Here is a 19,876-nt window from a genome sequence, read left to right as displayed (position 1 = left end):
CTTTTTGTAGATTTCATTTTAAAGATTGCTACGTCTCTAGCCCTCTTCCAGCAACCAGTCCCTAAAACACCTTCAAATGACAATTCATGGGTGGCCATCAGTGGACCCAACAATACTACATGATATTATGAGAAAAAGAAATCATTGTCAATTTCAGCTAGAATTTCAGATATTTTTGTTAGAAAGGGGCGTAATCTTTCAGATTGGTTTCGGTTGAGCCCTGTGTAAGCACCCATATCGTAAATTAAAGGATCTTTGCTTGTTTAATGACCTCACAATAAACGTTTTTTTCTATTCCGCGAAAACATTAAGAGATCATATGCTCAATTTGTTCTCCCAAAGGTAGATGTGTAATTTGAAATAATGAAAAAAACTTTGAAAAAAAACTTGCAAATTGCTTTTAAATCATAAAGCTTCTTTTACTTAGCTGTAGCGTTTGAAACTCTCCTGGATGCCAGAGGAAAAAAACATAAAACTAAGGTACAAAAAGTCCTCCCTTTGGAACAAGACAAAGGCAAACCCTGATATGCAAGATCAAAGAATAAGCATTCGCTTTTAAAATGCAAATGCTCCCTGGCTTAAGCACGTTTTGTCTTTGACTGTTTAAACAAACACAAAACATTAAAAGAAAAAAAACACTTTAAAAGGACCTCACTATTGCTCGTTGTCTTGTTCAACAACCCCCAGGTCATGTGCTTGTGTCAGCAACTGCCCCTCCCGCACATTAAGCGTCAGTGCTTGTAAACCATGATTTGCAACAAGCCAGGATGAAAATAGATCGAGTACGCGCACACCACACTGCCGAATACTCACTCAGAAACGCCAGCAATGCGCACGAGGCAGTCCAAAAGTCAAGTAACATAACACAAGTAGGAGAAATAATTAAAAGGCTGACCAACTATGAAAAGAAGTAATACGGCTGTCAAAGAGCCAAACAAAGTATGTATTCCATGTCGTTAACGTCTGGAGCACTGGTAGGAGTAGATTGATAACTTTTGAAGTTTGTTAGACTGTTTTTAGTCACGTGCTTAATTTGAGGGGGGGGGGGCACTTATTTGTCAGGGCCGGGTCTACACGGAATTAGACTGCTGCCGGCTCACTTAGTGCACAAGGGTGTCTCCCCAGTGGCGGTGAAGAGCTGATATGGCACGTGACTGCTCTTAAAATATTCAAATTGTACGCCGGGGACGCCCGCCCCGCCCTCTTATGCGATACGCACACACTAACAGGAACCGTACCTGCTTCAGTTTAGTGGTCACTTCAATCAATCACAAAAGTGCTACCAATGACCGCTTGTAAAATATGTTAGTAGTCCAGCCCCTGTCTCTCCTTGGCAAATCCTCACGTCTGGGTCCCGAAGTGGACCAATCATCACTGTTTTCGCCCGCGGCCCGCCCCAGCAAACTGCGCGGCCTCTGCACTAATCGGGCGCTGAAAACAGAAGAAGGAAAAATGTGTTGCACTGCAGGGCTCAGGTAAATTATAACTAAAAGGCAGTTTTAGTAACGTGTATCCTGCGACTCTGGTGAATCACTACGTTGGGTTCAGTGTGCTAATATGGGGGAATCCGGTCCATGCTGCAGTCAGTCAGAAGCCATGATGGTAAGATGTGTGCCAGGCTCAGTAACTCTTTCTGCAACATGTAAGGACTAACATTTTGTTTCAATATAGGACTTCGCGACTCAGTCGTGGGACTTCATAGTACTTTAAAAGCTAATGCGGTGGTGCTCATTATATTGACTTCAAAATTAAGGCGTAGAATTAAAGAGTCTTACGTTGTATTCAAATCTTTGCACTAACCCACTGAGTTATATTACTGGCGTTCTAGCTTGAAATTTAAGGCAGTGTAGAAGTGCAAGCGTCTTAATTATTTCTGGTAGCAGCATTTTCCTGTTGTTTTTATACTGTGTCAGCCCTGCGCACTAGCATTGTCAGGGGCATATGTGAGAATCTGCTTGGAATGTAACTTATTTTCAAAATAGAGAAAGGAGAGGACTGTGCTTCAAAAAGCATGTTTAATTAAATAAATGATTCCTCTTGAATTGGGAGGAACAGGCTGGTGTTGAGGATTGAAGTTTGCACGGCACTCCAGAGGAATGGGGCGACATTCTTGTCATGTGAATGTTATTGGAAGGGATATTAATAATGTATTATAACAACATACCGGTGTCTCGTACATGATCGGGCTTGCAGCACCTGCGAGTATTCGCGGCTTTTAGTATGTCCCTGTGAGAGGCACCTGTTTAAGCAACGCAGGCTCACTGGCCAGAGCGGGGATGTGCAAAGCATAATATAAAGGTTGATAGTACAACTTGTCTCGAGGGGAACTGAGGCTTTTTTATTCAATCACTACACTTAGTGCATTACTTTCTCAATTCGTTCCTTATTTTTATATTTCGCTCCTTTAATTTATTTTCCTCAACCTATTCCTTAAAGGAAGTGGATGGAGCTACTGAGGGCAGTAGATGGAGCCAGGGAAGTGGGTTTGGCCTCCCAAAAAAATGTGAGCACCTGCACTTAATATTTTACAAATTAAGCACACCCGTACTTTTATTGGGTTTGCATTTTACATGAAGTTAACAGCAATAATGATTGTTTTTGGAGCAGAGTCTGGTAGCACTGTGTTAGCACACAGCAGGTTTCTTTGATAAACTTGTGATGGGATGGTCCTTGTGTGAACCTTATCAAAAGATAAGGGAGTCAGAGTGTGGGAATTGCAGACGACTTTTCGTAAGTGATAGCAACACCCCTGAATATCTCCGTGAGGATAACGGGCAGTGATTACTGACATATTGGTTCACATACTCATGAAGCACAGCACACTAACTTGAGCTGAATATACTGGCATTTTAGCCTAACTATCCTTCTCTTCTAATTGTTAGTTATTTGACAAAAGATGCATTCTTTGGTGATGTGTTTCCAATGTTTCTGTGATATTTGCCCTTCAAATTTAATGATTTTGTCTCAAATTTCTAAACGCATAAAACTTGGTTAATCTGAAGTATTTCTCATTTCTCTAATTCTATGAAAAGTTTTAAGAATGTATGTTTAGTGCTAGAGGCAAACATATTCAATCACTTTCAAGTAAACAGCCCAACTGTGCCACTGGCAGGCACAAGAGGTTCAAACCAGTTCTCTGCCCTTCGCCTTAGATGATGCTTAATTTGTAAGCACATAAGTACCGACGCCCGAAGGTTTTCTCAGATGCCCGTCCCCGCCACAGGTGAATGCCAAGCCTGTCTAACCTTGATTCCACCTCATGCCTCTTTCATTTACCCCGATATAGTGCAGTCTTTTTATCTCTCTTGCAAGTTTTTTTCATTCGCGCTTTCTCCAGTTATCACTATTTCCCCTAATTTCACTTCCTCCTTCGTTTCCCCTTTTCTGCATTTCTCTCTCTTGTACTGGGTCAAAGTCTGATGATGGAAAAATAAGCCCCAGTGCCCAGAAGTTCATATCATGGTCCCCACATGCAAACAACCGGATCAAATTAAGCACTGATTTCATGGAACAACTTCCTGGTCCACACAGACTCCAGGTTAATTAGAACACCATGGATATTCACCAAACATGCTTTCAACTCCGAACCCTGAAGCTGGTTGATTGTTATTTGGAAATTGCCAAAGTTCTTTATACTTAATATTTGCACAATTCTTTTCAACAACTAATTAACAAAGTTTTTTTCATGTAAAACAAATCCTCCATATATGCTGTTACAAACAAGGTGGAAGGAGGACGCCTTGTGGGATGTTGCAAATCTTCACGATGCAATGTTACTGTTTTACACAGTTTGTGTCCAGTCCTGTTCTCATGCTTCCTACACCCAACCTTTTACTGGGTACAATTATGACCGTATTCATGGGACGAATATTGCTTTCAGGGGACCAGAGAGCTTACCGGTGCAAGGAAGTAGCCAGAAACTTAAAATACACCCCACTTTGAACTGTATCCAGGGGTTGAGGTAGGCAAAGATGTTGTTTTCCGAAGGGAAAAAATGTCTGGAAATTCCTTACATCATTCTCTCACTCCTTCTTTCAGTCATGTCTTTCCTTCCTTCGCTCAATCTTTCTGATGACTGTCTACGTTGCCTTTTCATTTCTTGCCACCCTTTCTGTACTATTATCCATCCATCTAGCCATCTTTCTGTCATTTTACATTCATCCATCAATCTTTTTTGCACACCTTTCCTTCTTCTCTCCCTGCTTGTTTTCATTGCTTCCTTTATCCATTCTTCCTTCTCACCATTCATTCTCACTTCTTCCATTCATCATCTTCCTCATCTCCTACCCTTTACTTATCCATTCACTATTCTTTGCATTAATCTCTACAGCCATAATTTTCTCAATACACCATTAATTCTATTCATCCCTTCATCCAGCCATCTCTGCATTCATGCATCCAACTCTTAATCTGCCCATCCACTCGGAATCCTTATCGACACCACATTCTCCCCATTGGCCCATCCTTCTCTCCATTCGTCCTGTCCATCATCCCTCCCCTTACTTTCACTTCAAGTACTGTTTTTTGAGCGGTTAGGAGACATACACACCAGTTTAGTTGTTTCCTTTTACACACACAACATCTCTGCCCAGAGGCCAATTCACAAAAGCATTCATAAGTGTCGGATTAGTAGAAGTACAATGAGGAAACATTTCTTTATATCTGTACTAATTGTATATGGTGTTCCCTGAATATTTCCATCCTATTCCCATTGTAGGTGCTTTAAGTCCAATTCACAAAGGCATGTACAAGTACGTGAGAGTATCAAAGGAAAATTATACTCGATGCCTTTGGCTGTAAATGTAAGTGTGCTTGTATAGCGCACAACTACCCGGAGGCATCTCGGCGCTTGTACGAATACTGCTGAGGAACCCTTCCTGGCTTTTCCCTGTGAAGTGCCCACTCCTGGGCACCCCCAAGGTGAAGCCAGGCATCCTAGCGTTGTTGGGACCGTTGTGGAAATTAAGAAAGCTATTGCCCAGAGTTACAGAGTGGGACCCATGATTAGAATAGGCACCGAGGCGAGAATGATCAGGTCTGAGGAAATTGAGCCCAAGACCGGCCGAGGCAGGAACTGAACCTTGTCCAGAGCCAGACTTCTGCATCAGGGTCTGCCGCTCTAACCTGTGAGCCACACTTCTCCACCTGTAGGCCCCCCTAGTGCTTCAAGACTATCAGGTATGCCTATGTAAGAGGCTCTGTTCTTAAGAAGTGTCCACTCTGGGACGAGGTGAGACATTAGACATCCCTCACAGCTGTACTCAAGTCAGATCAGTCAAAAATCTTTATTCAATATGTGTAAAACAACCATAAAAGTGTACATTCATCGAGACTAATTGCATTACATATATAAAAAAACAAGACCGATTACATCTAATGTGCAACATGGGGTCAGAATTAGTCAAATCTAAAAATGTACATACTTTATAAGTGGCTGCGTTAGACTTGAAAAATATCAAGTAGTAATAAAAAACAAAGCCGAGAATGCTTGGTCTGCAACGTGGGGCCAAAATTGATCACATTTAAAACACGTAAAAATTATATTTTAAAAAGCTGCTCAACTTCTTAAACGTCAGGGGGTCATATATATATATATATATATATATATATATATATATATATATATATATATATATATTCATCTTTTTGGACAGGTTGTATATAGTGTAATTAGGAATGCTCTAGATGACAATTTCCTATGATCATTTTCATCATCTTGGGCACTTCACTTCCATTTATTAAGGTTCAGGATAGTTTGTGCGTGTTGTAAATAGTCTCAATCTTCTGCGATGTTCTCTGACACTTTGTCTTTACACATTCATACGATCTGCAGTTATCCACTCTACAGTATGGCTGTCTGCGTTCATTTATGGCACTATGTCATTATTTGTTTTTGAATGGTTTGCAGACTAACATTTTTTATTCCATCTGGGGGTGGTGCATACCATACATACACTGCACTTCTGTTATGTGTTATCATTTTTCCCATTTACTTATTTCCAAGAAATGATTCTTTGATGTGTGATCCTGGAGCCTCTTTACACGGAACATCGGTTCATTTGTTATCATTTATATTGCTTTCAACACTGGTACCTATATTAGTCCTTTCACTATGTTTATCATTCAGAGAAGGCGTGCACTATTGGTTACTTTTGATTGTCCTTTGTTTATTACTACTATTTATATGCTTTGTTTGTTCCTGACGTGTTGTGTGAACAAGCTCTTGTGTAGAGCGAAACGCGTCACCTTATTTAATAAATCGTCTTCCCTGTCATCCATTCCTGGATTGCTGATTATTGTGAGGCTATTGCTGTTTGCTGGGCGTGAGGCTTCTGAGGTCTCGACCTTTCGGTTCCGCTACTATTGAACGGGACCAGGACTGCTTTGTTATATATATATATATATATATATATATATATATATATATATATATATATATATATATATATACACACAATACTTTTGCGTGCATTGACGGCGTTTATAATAGAGAGTGCCTCGTTAAGGCAAACCCTGGCATCGTTGGGTTCAGACAAGTATTTTACTGCGGCAAGATGCTAACCACTGCCATATCAAGCAAAAGTGGTTTTAAATAATTCCTAAAACACTAATAAAAATCACAAAACAGCATAAAGTACATGGTGCTCTGCTTGCTCTGTCCATCACATGGGCAAAGGGTCATGGCTGTAGGGTTTCATGTTGGGGAAAGCCACTGAATGGTGGACAATTCCCAATCTGAATCTAACTAATACAAAGCGCTGCATAAGGTTGGGAATGTATGTTAGATAATCTAGACCGTCCACATTAGAAGTAGGTCATAAACCTTTACCGTTGGTTACCTGCGTTCGCAATCAATCCGAACTTCCCTCCTCTGATTCATAAAGTTTTCTCTGATCAACTGCTTCCAGTGTGAGAAGTGTGGCTCACTGGTTAGAGGAGGCAGACCTGGAAGCAGAGGTCAGCCCAGGACCAGGGTTCAATTCCCGGATCGGCGGGGTCTTGAGTCCTAAAATGTCCATGGACTCGACAATTCTCGCTCCGGTCCCTACTCGATTCACGGGTTCACACTCTGCGACTCTGGGCAATAGCTTGCTTAATCTCCACAACAGCCCCTCGCGGAGGGATGCCTGGCTTTCACCTTGCGGATACCCTGCCGGGGTTATCTCACAGGGGAATACCAGGACGGGTTCCCTAAGCAAGCGCTTAGAAACCGCTTGGTGATTTGCGCTATATAAATTCCTGTACATTTACATTTAAGTAATAATACTTGGGAGGAATTGGTCCGTCCTGACATCTTAAATACTTTACTGTGCTTCAAACTGATGTAACTTAACCAGGGAATCTTCAAGGCATTATCCACGGAAAGACAGTCTAAAATAATTGATTTTGTAAGACTGGTTTCCTCCTTAGACTATATGGAGTACCAGAGGAGTAATGGGCGAGATGCAACTATAGCTAGAAGATGCTGTAGCCCCACTTCTTTATGTATGATCTCTAAAGATACAGAGGTCAGTATGCTAAGGAGGTGTTGGAGGAAACTGTTTTCCTCCTTCTGTGGCACAGAACTATTGTGGTAACCCAAGATACCAGCCCGTATGTTGCAATCGATAAAATCCTTGTCCTATAAATTTTCATCTCCTTGACCGGACTACAGCCCAGTTTTGTTGAAAATCTAAAAATGCTATCGGTGCTTCTAGCCATTTTGCTCCTGACAGTAATTTCGTGAGTCCACGACCCGTTACCTGAGAAAGTAATGCCCAGGTAGCAGAAAATATCAACCGTGGTCACAGGCGATTGATCCATAAAGAAGGTTCTCCTTTGTTTATTCCGTGATCCGCAGACACTAATATAGGTTTTACTTTTATTAATATTTTCTTAGAGGCAATAAAATCACTAAAAGCATCCATTAAACGTTGCAGCCCCACTGGAGTCCTGACCAGCAGGACAGCGTCATTTGCATACAAAAGTACAGGTGTAGGGCGCCCAGCCACTTGCTCGGGGCATCAGCATGCACTACTTGTAAGGTCTCATCCACCCCATTAATAAACAAAGAGAATAACAGAGGTGCTAGTACACAGCCTCGCCGAATGCTTCGGTTAACTGCAAAGGTGTTGGTGCATTCCGCCCCTGTGGCCATAACGTACTTTACTCATCAAATCCTCCTATAATCTGGCCAGAAAATAGATGATTGACCTTTGTGCCCCCATAGCAAGCAAAGTGGACCAAAGAATAGTATGATCTACTACATCAAAGGTGCTGCTCAGATCAGCAAAACAGAGGTATAATCTGCCACATTTGGCGCAGGTGTACTTGCCTATGAGTAGATCAAGGTTCACACATTGTTCTAAGGTCCCCAGGCCTTTCCTGAAACCAAACTCTACGGGTGAAAGTATTGAGTAGTCTCAGGCCCATTCTTCAAGTCTTTTTAACAAGACTTTACTCATCACATTGACTGTTTAATCTATAATAGGCCTGTAATTTTTGGGGATCAGATTTGTTGCCCTTCTCAAAAAGTGAAACTATATTAGATGTGCTCCATGTTGGCAGAGTCATTGTCTCCGCAGCCATGTTGAAAACCTTAGTTATAATTGTCACCCATAACTTATCTTTGTTATTAAAAACATCTACTGGAACCCCGTCCGGACCCGAGGCTTTACCCCCTTTACTTTCTTTCAGGAGCCATGTCACTTCTTGCAACGTAATATCTAAGGGTACAGGTGGATTTAACAGTTGTTCCTCATTTTGAGTAGTTACCATAGGTGCCATAAGTGGGCTAAAAACAATAGTAAAATGGGCAACCCATGCATCACAAGTAACATGTGACAGCAATTCTGGAAAAGTCATCCTTTAAAAAAGAATTAACTGTATCCCAGAAGAGTTTGCTGTCTTCTGTATCCCCCTGCTTGCCACTGTTTCAACCATGCCTCGTTTTGTAGGTCTTTTTTTCCTAACTAAACTACTAGTAGCTCTTTGTGTTTAAATCCAAGGTATTTGATCAATAAATTGTCTCTAGGTCCTTTTTAGAGAGCCAGTTTCAAATCCCTAGTGACAGTGGTACATGCATGGTCAAAGCAGCCTTTACATCTGGTCGGGCCAGTTTTAATGGGACGAGTCAGGAGGACATCAATTATAGTGGTAATGCCAGTATATTTGTAGAGTATCTTGTCAGGGGTAACCACATCTTCCAAACAGCACATGATAAAACAGTAGCCCTAAGTACAATTATCTTGCAGAAATTCCGTCCCACCTAATACGGGTCACATTGGGTCTAAATGGGACAATGTCTGTAACGCAACTAGGGGTAGTAACAGTGGGGCTGCCCCAAAAGAAGACTGACAAGATTATACAGTTGTGGTCACTCATACCCGGGCACATAACCCGTAGTGAGGCGCACCAGTTACAAGCATTAGCTGAAATTAAAATGTGGTTGGTAACTAACTGAGGTGTAACTTCTTCCTATAATGGTTGGAATGTGATTTCCCATTACTATCCCAGGCATTTTCTAGTAAATGTAAACAAACTTAGTAATCATGGAATTTAATAAACTACCATATTTATTGTGGGGGAAATGCGAGTAGCTAATCCCAGCCTCGTCGGTCAATCCGTATACCTGTACAGCAGAGTGAGGACATGTGAGTGTTGAAATCTCCAGCCCATAGTAGCATGAAGCTATTTGCAATGGACTGTACTAGGGTCCCTAAGCCTCCTTCAAGAGCTAAAACCACCCTCTCCGGGTATTATTAAACGCATTGTTATAGAAATTGACCAGAACCAAATCCCGAACTCTCCTAAATGTAAACCATAAAATTAGTGAATGGGGCCAGTAGAGATTTTCCTCTTTAAGCTTACCGGGAGTTTGACATTAAGACCATAAGTCCCCCTTTGGCTCTCCCTGCTGTCGATGGCTCAGCCTCTAACCAATGTGTTGTAAAGCCCTCAAAATAAACAGGTTCTGTACACCAAGTTTCCTGGATACATTAAATATCCAAGTCGCGTATAAACAACATCCATCCTAGGGTGACTTGTTTCTTAACTAAACCTCCTGCCTTCCAGTTCGCAATTCTGTACCCACCAGCCGTCCCTTGACTACTGCTACTAGGTGGTGGTGAATTAGGTGGGGCAGTTACTATATGTGTAGGATCCGCTGCACCCTCACAGGGAGACGGGAAGGTAACAGATAAAGTAACGGCAGTGTCACAATAGCTGTTGGGGGCCAAATGTATATCATCTTCCTGCCCTTTGTGGGGTTAATGCACGTTCATTATATGTTTCGGTCGATTGGCATGCATCCTCATATCATGTCAATCGATGTCCTGGAGGTCACGGAAAACCTGGTATCTGTTGGAAACGACTATTGATTGGGGTGGGGGATATACTCTGACTGGATGGTTATGGCCTGGTCTGGTCATAACGGGCATAGAGGACTGGAGGTGCCCATAGAAAAAAACCCAAAGGCTGGAGTTAAATATGTTGTATTCGAATTGAGCATAACCACCCCCCCCCCCTCATAAGGACACCCTTAGCACACCGAGGTTCCCTGAAGTTGATTACGATACAATACCCATCCGTTTTTCCTCAGGGGCCAATCCAGCATACTCCTCTTACAAAAAGAATTTGTTGGGCATCCCTTACCTGGGAAGTGGCAGTGCCTATTGAGCCAATGGATCACCCTATTCTTTAGTGAGTCATAGGTTTCTATTTGACCGGGCCGTAATAGGGGATGCTGACTATGACTGCTACATAGGGGCACGTTGAGGGGGTAAATTAATAGTGGTCTTGGCATCGACATCGCTGGCTACTATTGTGTTTGCCATACACAGCTAATAGAGGAGCTCATTGGTTATCGTCAAGTGATGAATGCATGGTAATTGCATTAATTGGCAGTGACTGGGTCTGTGTTTGGGATGTAGATACTGGATTTTCCATGTGATCCCTGGGGGTAGCTTCAGGTAAAGTGCCTGCAATCCCTGGCTTATTTATATTAGCACTTATTCTCGTTATGTTATCCCTTGGTAGGTTAGTTGTGGATGTTGCTAATACCCTGTCAGACCCCTCCTCAATTTGACCCGTGAGCATGACAGTATAGCGTGTCCTAATCTGTTTGACTATAGTGGACAAAGCCTCTAACTTCACAAGAATTGGTGCTAACAGGATTTCTAGTCTAGTGGTAATCTCAGCCAGTAGTGAGGCCTGTTGTAAGTCGCCCAAATCCCCAAATCGCATGATATTGTCCCTACCTCTATGCTAGAGGAGGCCGGGGTTTTGGGCGTATTTGGTCTTCCAGAACCTCCTGGCATAACAGGTGCCTTTTTAGGTCTCGCCTAGGCAGCGCATGCGCAGATTCGTTGAGACATGCAGTATATACTTTACCATGTGAGTAACCGCCTCCTTTTTTCTATTTGTTATTGAGTGTGTCTTTCAAAATGTAGTACTTGCTATTGGCTAATAGTGTTCAAAGTCCCTCCTTTTTTCCTGTTGGGCACGCCTATGGCTATTGGTCCCTTTACTTGTATTAGTCAAACTTTTTTGAGGTCTCTTGTTTTTTGGGATATTTTTTAATGTGCCTTGTTTTTTTGTTCGAGTGCTTGTTGAAAGAGAAACTGGTACGGCGTTTTGGGGGTAAAGCAGAGCAGTGAAGAGGATAATCTGCTTGTTTTGGAGGAGGGCCGACTGGCTCCTCCTTCCTCAACATGGACACACATGCAGGGATTGGGTGGACTCTGTGTCTTCCCCTCGCAGAGACGCTCTCCTCCCCATATGGCGGCGCGATGCACATCCGGGCCAATGCAGCTGCCGCTCTGCCTCCATAGCGAGGGGAGGCAGCGTTCCAGAGAGCGGTCTGCCTCCTGACCGGGCTGGGCTCCCTCCACCATGTCCGCGCACAAGCAGTGCAAACCGGGCTCCTTGCCAGGGATGCATGGAGACGGCTTGTTTGCCTTTGAGGCCTTTGGTACGAAGTATTCAGACAAATACTCCGGTGAACACACAGAAACTGAAGACTGGTCAATAGACAGGGCGTTTTCTCTCCCTCTGTCCCTGCACAATGGCCGCATTCTGAGCACTGTGAAAGGAAGGCACTGTGGGCGGGGACGCCTTACCTGGGGAACAGCATCGGGGCGCGGAGGCCTGAGGCTCTGGGCCAGGGAACAGCCGTGGACATCAGGGCACCCCTCAGTGAGAAGCTTCACTGCACCCCAGAGGTGGAGACTCAGAGCCGGACCTTGCATATGACAGCGCTGCAGCACGAATGTCATCATTACTACCATCGGGAGCCACGGAGCGTGTGTGACAGCGGAGTACATGCTGCGGATGATAACAGGTTTGGTGACACACTTTCAACCTCTTAATCCTGTCCTTTTCATTGTGTGCAGCTCAACTCCCTGTTAATGTTTTACGTGTAGGACCATAACTCATAAATGCCTCTAAGGTCAACTGTCATGAAGGTTTGTGTTTAATTAGATTATCATTGTGTGCGGCGCTTGATCCTCCCGTTTGGTTATTCTTAGCGCTGCAAACGAAATTTGTTTTGACTAGTCTCAAATCCTCACCGTTTCAAACTTAGTAGTAGGACAACATACTGAGACAGCCCACAATAATTCAAGTAGGTGACATGCGCATTTACTCAACTCTTTGCAGTCAGCGTGTTAACCCACTGAGCTACCTTATAAACTGACAAACAGGAAGCGTATCAATTCTTGCTACAAACAAGAGCATACCATTTTAGTGGCATACCCTACACCACAGGGCATTACTTTCATGTCTCTGATTTGAAAATGGCATATGACCATATATTTAGTTACATGTGTAGGAGCTTTGCTCTGCACGTGTCTTGTAACTACCACAGGAAACTGGTCTATAGACCATATCACACAGGATTATACCAGGTACCAACTTTATGGCTCTACATTTCTGCTTGAGGTCATGTTTGAGTCTCTACATTTATGCTTCAGGTCAACCGGGAGTCTTTATGGCAGTACAAAAAGCCATTCCTGCATTTAATACTTCTCTCCATTTAGGAGGCTGCAAGACTGGTTAAAACGCACTGATTGCACTTTCGTAGTGAAAAATAGTACAACACAAGCCCTACATGTATGCAACCAAATTCTCCGGCATAAGTCTTTCTCAGTTTTTTAGGCACTAAAGGTGGTTAAAAGTAAATACACCCCATCTCTTTGAGTGTGAAAACGGTTCAGAAGACGCATCACATTCAAATATAATCTTATGTTGGTACGACCGTTCAGGTGCACACGGTTTTGTTTTCTATGTGTGCAGAAAAAACAACTTTCTTACACACTAACATATCATTGTGTTTTCACACAATTTACACCAGACACAATCAACATGTTGGCTCACAACAAATGAAAAAGAGTCCAGTTACATGGTCACACCAGAATTTTGTCACCCTCTCGTGGATATGGCGTGATATGATTTTGGCACCAACAACCCTGTGCGGGGCGTCTACTGTATTCGAGATCTATCAGACTATTTTATAAATGGGTGTGGCACCCACATTCTTAGCTCTGAGTTTTGACAGCGCAGCAGTTGAACTGACCTATAGCCAGGGCCACAAGAAGTATGCCACTGTGCAGCCGCAGTGTTTTTCGCATAATTATGCATTTGTCATTTTGCTACATAATCCACCATCTACTGCGTAAGCTACAGATTTTAAAGAGAATTGTTTCAAGCTCAAACGGTTCAAAAGTTACTAAAAGCATGGTGACCAGTGCTGCTGGGCAGTAAAAGTCCCTTTGCAAAGCTTGAGTGGTCCTCTTTCTGTTACTTATTGTTATATCTGAGTGTTAAACTGGAACTAATAAGGTGCAACCAATGCCCAGACAGTGTTACAAGTGTAAAATTATGAATCAACAATATCACAAAATGTGTGGAGCACTCTGCCGCTTAATTCGTGTTTTCTTGTCATACAATTGTTCTCCACGCTGCCCCATAATTTGACTCTCCCCAGCCCTATAATTCCAGCAGCCCTGCCTATTGCTAATAATGTGCATAGAGAGGGCTTTGGGGCAGCCATCAACAACCTTTGTCTTTTTTAATCACAGTCAAAATTAAGGGGCGGAGTACATATGTTGCCACGATATTCATTCCAGGGGGCCCATATCTTGGACCATTTTTGGGAGCAGCCTCGGGCCATGTACACTGTCTTTTCCCTCAGCATACACCAATCAAGGTCTTTTTTTTACAGTCTGTAATCGTGGGTGCGTGCGAGCACCCCCACCCCCCGAGCTGAGCGATATTCCTCTTGGCGACCATGCAGCCGATTGTGACCCATTGCATGGTGTGAGTGTTGAGGTCGGTAGACTCCCGGATGTTAAGGAGGCATCTGGGCACTTCCGGCTTAATTTCGACTTCCAACGTATTGCTCATTACTTCGTGTATCTTACGCAGTATTCCTTGATTGGTTCAAATTGCCATATTATGTGCATGAATGTGCCCATATGGGTGCATCCCCGCGTACAAGACCGTCCGCTGGCCCACCCATGTGTGTCAATTGGTGACCTGTTATGTAAATTCTGTGCAAGATCTTTAGTTGCACCAGTCGGAGACGCGCCAGGATCGCAACAGTTACCTTTTGGCTTTTCTGACTGTTTTCAGCCATTGTCTTTTTTGACTTTGCCAATTACATCTTGGCTCAGCCCAGTGGAGTAATATCTGTCTCCTTTGATGCTATTGGTTCCGCCTCCACTGCTTTGCTGTATGTACTGCTTTATGGCTTTATGCATATTTACCTGCTGGCTTCCTACCTCCCTGTGTTTCACTCTATCCTTCCTACTCCTCCTCACCGCCCCCACACCCCGCCACTCCCTCTTGACCCTCTCTCCTTCCCCTCTTTGCTCCTTGTTCTCAATTTTTGGAGTCGTTTTAACGAAACCTGAGGGGGGGGGGGCTCCCTGCAAAGTACAAGGAGGGGGCCCACTACTTTGCCCCGGACTGCCGAAAAATCTGGTATATCGTAAATATAAACCTCCAAACTTTAATGAAATGCCTCTATTTGCGTACTCAAAGTTCGAATAAGAAAGCAAGAAACACTCTTAACATATAAGCAACTTCATTTGTAACATTGTCAAGTGCAGAATATTTAACTGATACAGGAATCGGAGCAATGCCAAGGAGCGATCCTATTGTTTGAGGAACTGCCTTTCACTCGAGAACAAATAACAACTACATAGGGTCTGAATTAGAATTGACATTGATGGAAAATAACTTGAAACTTCGAAAGACAAACCCAAACCTGCAATTTATCAGACTCAACTGACGATATACATGAGCAGAACAAAAGATATAACCCAGAATCCTGCCAGCTCCAAGAGAAATAAACTGGTGTGAATTATCCGCATGCCACACACTTGCATTTGTCAGGGATTTTTTTATGATTTTAACCACTCTATAGTATTTAAAATGAACTGAGGACCCAATTTCAACCTTCAGGGATTTATTAGTAAGCAGGGCAAAAGCAGGCAGGCAAACATGGCTGAGGATGAAAACTGCTTGGATGCTACAAAAACATTGATGCAGATGTCTATCTGTATTTATCATTTCTGCATTGTAAACAAAGCTAATTACACGATTTCAGGTGCACATATTATAGACCAGTGCAAGCACCACCATCAATAACGTATCCTGTAGGATGAAAACAAACCTTATTAGTAAGTACCTAATGACAGAATCTATACTAAATGTAGCTGGTGAAGAAAAGGAAAAGGTGCTTAATAAAAGAATCCGCAATATACGAAACTCAAGCGTGTTTTGTAAGCAATCCCCCTTTCTTCTTGCATCAAGGTGAAAAGACTTTCAAAATGCGTGATAAACAAAACCAGCAGTATGCAGAAATTAAGCTAGGTTGGTCAAACAATTCCCCCCCTGGTTTGTGTATGAAGGGGCAAATACTTCTAAGTGACTGGTCAAACAAGAACAAGCACAACAGCATACACAAATCAAATCTAACCAGTTTATCAGACTATGGCCTTTTGGTTTGTGAATTAAGGCTCAAATATTTCACAATGACTTTTTGAACAATAACAAGTGCAGCAGCATACAAAAATCAAACCAGTTTAGTCAACCAATGCCCCTTTTTGGTTTGTGCATAAAGGTGCAGATATTTCAAAGTCACAGTTAAAAAGTGCAGCAGCATATAACATTTCTGAACTGTACCCTTCCCAGGCACACACACATCTAGCGCAGTCACTGCTCCTGCACAGCACTGCACATCTACCTGCAGTAGGCAAAGAGTGAGTCAAGCACACAGATTGCCTGGAGGGACATAGCTTCATAAACCACCCTTTGTCGTAACATTACATCTAAACCGTTGTCCTTCCAAGTGTACTACTCTTTTGTGTTCATGTATAAAGCTTGTTCTGACCCTGGTCTAGTTTTATTTCATAGCATGTGGTGTGCTGTAGCCTTTGGCAACGCCTGTAGTGTGTGTGTGTGTGTGTGTGTGTGTCAGGGTTTTTCGCTTTGAGCCAATCTGGGAAGTGTTTCCCTGTCATGTATGTGATCGATGATCCATTGTGAACGACTCAATTGCCTAAATTGTTAGCCTGATGGCTACAAATAGCTCTGGTGGTCTCTTTATTGTGTTGGGAGTTTATTAAACCTGTGAAGTCTGGTGGGGGGTTGTGGTTGGAGTCTCGTGTCCTGTAGCTTACTTGTTTTCAGTTGCAGAGTGGCTAAGGTAACTTTGTGTTGACGAGACGCGTGGTTATCATATGCCATCCGTATTTCAGGTCATTATAAAGTTATGTTGATTTATAGCTCACCAGTTTTGATGTGTCTGTGTCTGTCCTCTTGGTAAGGGTGGTGGTCTGTACTATCCCACAGCTCTCAACCGTGCTTACATTGGTAGGTTATCGAAGAGCTTGATGTAATTTGCTTGGCAGTTTGAGCTGGACTGTTCTTGGTGGTCCTGGTATGGGTTTCATAATTTAAAGAGGGGGGGGGGGGCTTTCTTAGGAGTAGTGAGAACAATAATCTGTAATTGTGTTAGCCTGGAATGATGGTAATGGCGAGTTTTAACGTGGCAGTAATGTGCTGCATCGGTAAATACTTAATTGGTCCCAAATTGCATTGCAAAAGCTTGTTGCATTTCCTTTTCAGCATAGAGTGGTTAAAAAGAGTAATGCTGGTACTGGGGTATCGTGTTGCCTCATTGATAGCAGAAGTTGCCAGACTATCCGTGGTTCTAGGGCCATTATCCTCCCTGGTTGGGTTCTTAGATACTGGGGGTATAGCTAGAACGTCACTAGGTGATGCTGTGCTCCCACTCCCAGGCTCTAGACCTGCAGAGAGAAGTTGTTCAACAATGTATCTCTTGAGAGATCACATTAACTGCCCTCACCAGGAATGAATCAATAGTTGACCGGCCACTACCAGTTACTGGTGGGCGTTACCTGCCTTGCTTCTACTCATGGCCTCCTAAATACCAATCACTTGTACTACAACTGTACAAAGCATAAGCGGGCCAGATATGAAGAATAATAACCATGGAAGTCCAGGAAAGTCCAAATAAAAGGTCCAAAAGTTAGTTACACAGAGGTAGATTTGCCACACCTATTCTAGCAAGGAGGGACAACTTGATATGGTACAAAAGGGGGTGGTAATGGACGGAGCATCTGAACCAATCAAATACTCACACCCAGTCAAAAGATCTGGGTTTAATCCATCACCGTTCTTTAGCCCACTCTGCCACCCCAGTTCAGACATGGCTATATGCAAATCAGTCTGACCCTGTGCCTCATGGGAACTGTTGCTGTTGGAAATACTTCTTGACATTGCATAACATCCCCACCCCTCCTGAAGAGGGGTGGGGGTCTAGTACCACCATTTACATGTATGCACATCATCTTGCCCCCAAATGCAGTGAGTTGACCATAACCTGGAGTGAGGGCCTTTCCCACTGGCACCACCCCAGTAGCGGCCCACCCCATTATCTCAACAAGTAATTATAATAGGAACACCTGCCATAGTGGCACACAACCCTGACTGAGCACCTCATACTGACCCTACAGTATATCAACTTTAATAATGGTGGTTGACAGTTGGGGTGTACAACTACCGCAGTAGAAGGAATACATGTCTAAGCATCACTTAGAATTACAGTACTTGTCATAACTGGTAACCGGTATAATGCAAGTCAATCACAGCCCCTAAAAGGCATCACATTTATAATCACAGAATTATGAAATTACAACCAGGCACCCTGGCAGGAATGACTAGCAACCAATTTCCAATTCACTTATTTCACATATTACATGTGACCTCCAGTCCCCAAAAAGGAACAAAATTACATAAAAGCACTGTTAGAAACGGGACCCCCGGCCGGCCAAGGCTCACGCCAAAGTCAGTCAGGGATCACCATTTCTAAGTCAGGGCAAGGGAGTTACACACCAAGACAACCCCTGCTCACCCTCTAGGTAACGTGACGCGAGCAGCAAGGCTAATCTCGGAGGCGATGTGTAAAGCGTTTGCGCGCGCTCCCCAGCGACAACACCCTAGGCCCACCACAAAGGAAACTCCACACAAGGTTATATCAAAAATAGCCTTTGTATTATAATAATAAAAACACATTAGATAACACACACACTTTACAATGTGCCAACAGGCACGGGCAAGATTTACAAGGGATTATGTACAGGACAGGGCCACCTGGACCACTGTCAGGGGTATGCACTTTTTAGAAATAGCACTTGTAGGTATAACACTTAGCACATAAACATATAATGACTGTAACACAGAAATAGTAAATGTAGCATACAACCAGTAACTACTGGTAAAGGGTAAATACCTGCTACGCCACCCTAAACACTGTAGGGAAATCACGCAGGGAACTAGGACCTTATCATCAGGACCTATGGAAGGAAAACCATCACCTAAGCAAGTCACATTTAGCAAAGGGAAGGAAACCTAAAATAATCACCTAAGCAAGTCACATTTAGCAAAGGCAATAAAACATCAACATTCCTCTAAGCAGGTCACTTTTAGCAAAGGGGAATAAACCATAAACAATTACCTAAGCAGGTCACTTTTAGCAAAGGTAATATCAAACAATCCTCTAAGCAGGTCACTTTTAGCAAAGGGGATAAAACAAACAATTACCTAAGCAGGTCACTTTTAGCAAAGGTAATAACAAACAATTGCACATGAAACATTAAAACACATTCAGAGGTGCAGGTAGAACATTTGCGCCAAACTCAGATAAGTCACCACCTGTGACTGTCCCTAGGCCCTCTGGCCTTGTTGGGGCTAGGACGCCCTGTGTCCAATGTCCGGGGGGCCTAAACGGAGCAGTTGCCCACGAAGTGCTGGGCAACTGGTGCAGACAATGGGGCCACACGTTGGAGCCTCGCTGGGCTTTGCAACAACAATGGGGGCTGTGAGCTTCTCTGGGCTCTAACCAAAACAATGCCCCTCGAGCCCCACTGGGCTCTAAACAAATTGATGTGGCCCTCAAGAACCTCTCTGGGCTCTCAATACAGATGGCGCCTTCTTGGGCCCCTCGGGGCTCCCAGAGATCGGTGGGGACCTGTGGCCAAGGCAGCACCGCCTGGAGCCTCTCAGGGCTCCTCAACACATGGGGCACCGAGCCTCTCGGGGCTCTGACAACAAATGGCCCCGCTGTTGGAGCCTCTCGTGGGCTCAGAAGAAAGAATGCAGCCCGAGTGGAGCCTCTCGGGGCTCAAGCGACCCTGCAATGCCCCCGGAGGTCGCGCTAATGAGAGGGGGCAGGGCGGATACCGGCAATGTGTCCCGACGCCCCCCTCTCCTTTTTCAAAGCACCAGCACTCACCGGGTTCTGGCGCTGCAGCTCTCCTCTGCGTGGCTGCGATGGTGCGGCGGCTCCTCTCTCCTGCACTCCGGGCCC

General features: G+C 43.6%; 1 protein-coding gene across 5 annotated transcripts in view; it reads left to right on the top strand.

Moving 5' to 3' along the window:
* The first annotated feature begins 1,351 nt into the window (after positions 1-1,351).
* Positions 1,352-19,876, top strand: part of LOC144827736 (sodium- and chloride-dependent neutral and basic amino acid transporter B(0+)-like) — a 269,399-nt gene continuing 250,874 nt past the window's right edge. For 4 of the 5 annotated variants that reach the window (XM_078685949.1, XM_078685947.1, XM_078685948.1 and 1 more), the window contains exon 1: positions 1,453-1,602. In XM_078685949.1, the coding sequence (XP_078542075.1) occupies positions 1,558-1,602 (45 nt within the window). In that variant the 5' untranslated portion in view covers positions 1,453-1,557. Of the gene's footprint in view, positions 1,603-19,876 lie in introns of all 5 variants that reach the window. The other variant, XM_078685946.1, reaches the window with a different exon arrangement.

This window comes from Lissotriton helveticus, chromosome 4_1, assembly GCF_964261635.1.
Source record: "Lissotriton helveticus chromosome 4_1, aLisHel1.1, whole genome shotgun sequence".
Taxonomy (NCBI): Eukaryota; Metazoa; Chordata; class Amphibia; order Caudata; family Salamandridae; genus Lissotriton; species Lissotriton helveticus.
This window is presented reverse-complemented; position numbering and strand designations above follow the sequence as displayed.